Source organism: Octopus bimaculoides, chromosome 11 (assembly GCF_046866305.1).
Source record: "Octopus bimaculoides isolate indiv1 chromosome 11, ASM4686630v1, whole genome shotgun sequence".
NCBI lineage: Eukaryota > Metazoa > Mollusca > Cephalopoda > Octopoda > Octopodidae > Octopus > Octopus bimaculoides.
The window spans coordinates 6,134,968-6,140,518 of record NC_142938.1 but is presented as its reverse complement, the minus strand read 5'-3'; the positions used below and the strand labels follow the sequence as shown (position 1 = coordinate 6,140,518).

At 36.9% G+C, this 5,551-nt stretch overlaps 1 protein-coding gene across 1 annotated transcript in view; it reads right to left on the bottom strand.

The window, feature by feature from the left end:
* Positions 1-1,852, bottom strand: part of LOC106877172 (MOB kinase activator 2) — a 60,579-nt gene extending 58,727 nt beyond the window's left edge. The window contains exon 1 of the mRNA XM_014926001.3: positions 1,678-1,852. Within this exon, the coding sequence (XP_014781487.1) occupies positions 1,678-1,694 (17 nt within the window). The 5' untranslated portion in view covers positions 1,695-1,852. The remainder of the gene's footprint in view (positions 1-1,677) is intronic.
* Between the last annotated feature and the right edge of the window lie 3,699 nt (positions 1,853-5,551).

Sequence of the window (5,551 nt, the reverse complement as noted above, 5' to 3'; positions counted from 1 at the left end):
CAGCGCCAACATATCAAGCACTTTATTTTATCAATTCCAGGAGAATGAAGTAAAAACTGACCTTGTGTTAGATTTCGGACATAGATATAAGAGTATGGGACCAAAATGCTATTAATTCGGCAAACTACTGCTTCGACCATCTTTAGCAAACTCGATATTAATATAGAAGTGTTAACATTATCAACAAAATAAACTTTAAAGAAGTTAAATAGAATACACTTAGAATTCACCAGAAGTCCAGAAGACTCTTAGAGGTGAAACTGTCTGGACCGGTAACAATTCCTTCCGCACAACGAAGGCTTTTTTTTAAATCCAGAACATTAGCAATTTCTTCAGGGAGCACATCTATTTTACTTTTTACTTCTTTAAATTTTAAATTTACAGATAAATTCGTCAGGTCGTGGTGCGATATATCTAACATGATATGGTTCCATTCTACCTAACCAAAACCGGTCTTCAAGAAGACTATCTAGTATGGGGTTAAGTAAAAAGTATTCGTTGAAAGCCTGGGTGTTTCAGTTGTGGGTGCAACAACACTAGGAACCGGGTGAAAAGTTGGATACCTTAATCATGCAACAAAGTTTAACTTGGCAATTAGACAATGGATAGTAATTTAATGATTAAATATAGGGAGAGTGTGGCTGAAGTTTCTACACAAAACAGCTCCACTTTTGCCGAATAGCTAGCTAGCTACAGAATTGTTTCACTATTGAAATTACGATATACATTTCTAATCATTATAACTGCGATATTGACAGAATGTACATAAGGACAAACTTTGTGTGCATTTGTGTATATGTAAAAAAGATCGGTGTAATGTGTGGTGGTAGGATAGAAAGAACAGATGAGTGTACCTGTGTGACAAAGAATATATAGATGTTTGTGTTTTGTGAGAGAGATAAGTAAAATAATAATAAAGATTGATGGTATTTGGATTAAAGAAATGAATGAGTAAATAAATACAGGTTTGGAGAAAATGGAAAAGACGAGATGGAATGAGAGATAGGATTATGAAGGCACAGACAAACGACTGGTCTATGTTAAGTTGGTGTATAAATAGAAATGTGTATATTGATTATTTGTGTTTACAATAAATCTCAACTCGTCTTAAAGCACCTTGTTATTGAAAGATGTTCATTTATTAGCGGTAATACATCAAATAGAATTGATATTATAAAGATATCTATGATTTAAAGCCATGCCAAGTAAGATGTTAATTTAAATAAACATACATCCATGTATATATCATATATTTCTATGTATGTATGTGTCTATATGATCATGTCTAATACAGATGCCTCTATGAGGCATAGTCGCACATTTGGAAAAAAAACGAAAACTGAAAGGCAAAAGTGTCAACTTGAATAAAATAAAATAAAATATCAGTTGTGTTGACAAAAATAATTGTTATGGTTGTCGAAAATAAATATTAAAAGAAGAAGAAAGAAAGAAGAAACGATAGGAGTTGAATGAATAGAGACGGAGACACAACAAGCAAAGCACTGTCTGCAGTGACGGGAGGGGGAGTTCGAAGACGAAAAACGAAACAAGATCCGAGTTTTACATATACACACACACACACATACATATATATATATATATATATGTACACACATACACATATTATATATCAATATATTATATGTAATGTTGATATGTTTTTGTTTTCATACTGACCCCATAAACCAGTCCATAGTATCTCTGAGATAATCCGGTATCTTCTCCAGCTTGCTAGCCTATCTCGACAGGCCTGCTCCTCCTCGGTCAGGCCGACTACTGGCTACATTAGTGGTGAAGATTTCACTACAGTCAGACACTGTCCTACTCACACAACAATGGCAGCGTTAACAGCAGCAGCAGCAATCGCCTCCCCACTAATGAGAGAGAGAGGGAGGAATAGTAAGAGGAAGGGAGACTACTGAAAGTGTGAATGAAGGAGAGAAAACTCAACTAGAGGTGCAGTAAGAGCGAGAGAGAAGGGAAGAGAGTTAAACTGAGTGACTGAAAGAGAGAAAGAAAGAGAAGGGGGTAAAGGGAAATGACGCAACTCCTCCCTATTTATATCGATTACCAACAAACCGCATCAGCAGATAATAAATATTGCTTCTTCCCTGTATCGGTGATCTGCTTCCAAATACTTTGACATTCTTTGAGACAAATGACTTTTTCGAACTTATTTTGACTACGCTATTAACAATATTAAAGCTTATTGTCTCCATAGACAAATCAAGTTCGTGGAATACGGATGGAACATTCTCTCTTTTGTCTTTGAGAAATCCTTTCGATTATTATTCAAGGTGTTCTGCTCTAAAAGTTCTGTCTGACATCGTCACAGCTTTCGGTGACCTAGACATCGGCGGACTGCATTATATACGACTTAGTTTAAATATTTCCCAATATAATGCAGGCCAGCTGCGAAAAAGCCAATATTCCAAAGAATAGAAACAGATGCTAGGGAACAGGGGATTTATGCGATCATCGATCAAAAATAGAATTTTTTTTTTTACTTCAACTATTTATTTATTAGTAAAGTTCGGACCAACAACGGTATTTTCCTGCAATGTTATTTTAACAGTATATTATCTTCGTGAGAGTTTCTGAGCATTGGCTTTAAGCTTGGTCAAGCGTAATAAATACGCTAGCCATGATTATTTTGTGTGTGTGGTGCGTGCGTGCATGTATGTTTGGTTAAGAACTTCGCTTCGCAACCACGAGGTCTCGAATTCAATCCCATTGCATGGCATCTTGGGCAAATGTAAGTTTCTATAGTGTCGGGTCGACTTGTACGTTGTGAGTGACGGTAACGGCCTAGAAACCCATCGTCTGGATTGCACCCGTAATTTAAAAGGGATAGCCTCGAGTCGTTAATTCAAGAAGAGATTATTTATTTGATTGAACAACTAAGTCCACATCGTTGAACGACAGAGACCCCACCACCACTTCCGTCGTTCAACGATGTGGACTTACACACACGCAATCTATCTATGTATCTGTCTATCTATCTATCTATCTATCTATGTATCTGTCTATCTATCTATCTATGTATCTGTCTATCTATCTATCTATCTATCTATGTATCTATCTATCTATCTATCTATCTAGGTCTTCCCTCAGGACGCCCCAAGATTGTTTCCACACGTTTTACCCATTCATCTCGATCTTCCATAATGGTCCTCAGCTCCATACCAGTATCCTCCAGCAAATTGTCAACATAGGTCGTCTACCTCCTTCCTCTCCTGGTTCTTCCTTCCGTTGGTTGCTAGAGCACTAGCTTGTTAGCAATTCATCGGTATGTGTGATGCAGTGTCCAGTTAGCCTCATCTTTCTATGCTGTATCTTCTGACGCCAACGAAGGCAACGAAGTCGATTGTATTGATGTTGGTGGCGTCAGAAGTCTGAATGGTGTGTGTATGGCAGTTGTGGTGGCAATGGTGGTGGTACTGGTGATGGTGATGGTTGAAAGCAATCAACAGAAAGAGAGAGATAGAGAAAGAAAGAAAGAGGTCAGAGAGAAAAAAGAATTGTACTGACCCCAAATGGGAAGACAAAAATGTTGTTTATCATGCAGCTTTGCAATAAGTTCCAAGTCAAAGAATTGTTTCATTGTTTTGATGAAAATTGTTCATTGCTTGAAAAATATTCGTCAAGTTTAATAAAATATTGGGTTGTCCGGAAAGTTCATGCCGATTTATAGTAGCTTACCTTAGTGTTTTTCTTCTATTCTTTTACATGTTTCAGTCATTTGACTGCGGCCAGATTGGATTGGAGCCTGGTGCAGCCTTCTGGCTTGCCAGCCCTTAGTCAGACTGTCTGGAAAGCGGACGTTAAACAATGACAATGATGATGATGATGATGATGCATTTAGTGTTGCTACAGAATTAGGCGACATGGAAGTCTTTGTAGTTGAATTGGGGACAATTGAACTCAGTGGTTCCATTGTCATTTAATAATTCATCAGAATCTGCTCCTCTCTCCTACCCAAAATGCCAATCGTAAGTAATAAAAGCCCTGCCAATTAATATGTAAACATGTACTTGTCCAGGTGCAGCTCATTTACATAACGGTACGAGTTTAATGACCAGCCAGGTAATAATTACCAAAGTACCATAAGTTATTTGATCTTCCAGGCTATTTGATCTTATAATAGTAATTAGTGTTATAAAATAGCTACGACTGATCTATATGTGGAAACTGACAAAGAAAACGGAATGAAGGGAGGCAGAGAAGCCATAAAATGATAACAGAAACTCATTCATCCGTGAAGTGTTACGATATGCATTCTTTATCAGTCATTATACTGGTTTCTATAGCAACACTCATTTGCTGACTTTCTACCTTGTAAATGGCTGTGAAGTGGCATCAATCAAATACCTGAAACCAAGTATGTATGCTTATTATTGTTGTTGCTATTATTATTACTGATGTTAAGGCGGTGAGCTGGCAGAATTGTTAGCACGCTGGAAAAATGCTTACCAGTGTTTTGCCCATTGCTATGTTCTGAGTTCAAATTCCGCTGAGGTTAGCTTTGCTTTTTATCCTTTTGGGGGTTGATGAAATGAGTACCAGTTGAATACTGGGGTTTATGTAATCGACATAATCCCCTACCCCCAAATTCCAGGCCTTGTGCCTATAGTAGAAAGGATTATTATTATTGATGTTATTAAAGCAGTGAACTGGTAGAATGGAGGGTACACGGGGCAAAATGCTTAGTAGCATTTTGTCTGTCTTCACGCTCTGGGTTCAAATTCTACCAAGGCCAACTTTACCTTTCATTCTTTTTGGGGGTCAATAAAAAAAGTACCAGTTGAGTATTGGGGTCAATGTAACTGACTATCCTACTCCCCCAAAATGTCAGGCTTTGTGTGTATAGTAGAAAGACTCATCATTGTTGTTGTTGTTGCTATTATTATTATTATTATTATTATTATTGGTGTCAGCACAGGACATCCTGAGATTATTATTATAATTATTTACATTATTTACATTTGACGGATATTTGTCCTCATCTTGTTTGTGTTAACAACAAACAAGATGAGGACAAATATCCGTCAAATGTAAATAATGTACATAATTCCTCATCTTTTAAATATAGAACTGTATTATTATTATTATTATTATTGTTGTTGTTGTTGTTTGTACTTATTATTTCCTTTGTTGGTGAAGTGTGCTAACTTTTAATTTTATTTCTGTACATCAGCTTCATTTCCAACATTTCCTGTTATATCTGAGCACATAGCTTAGTGCTTGACTCAAATATCTCGACTCAAATTCAAAAGCATGCTGATAAAACAAACAAATTGACACTTACACACTGTAGGGATTCTCAACATTACAAATTGTACATGCTAGGAGATGAAGTGATATCTCCTACAGCAAATGTTTAGCAGTGTGGGTGAAGGGGTCTGCTTAACATTCATGTGGTTCTGCATTCAATCCCAGTGTTTAGTACTTTAGCTGAGAGACTTTGCACCATTGCTCAACTGATACCTTGAGAATGGAATTTCTTTGACAGAAACCACGCAGAAACACCTCACTGTATGTATGTGCGTGC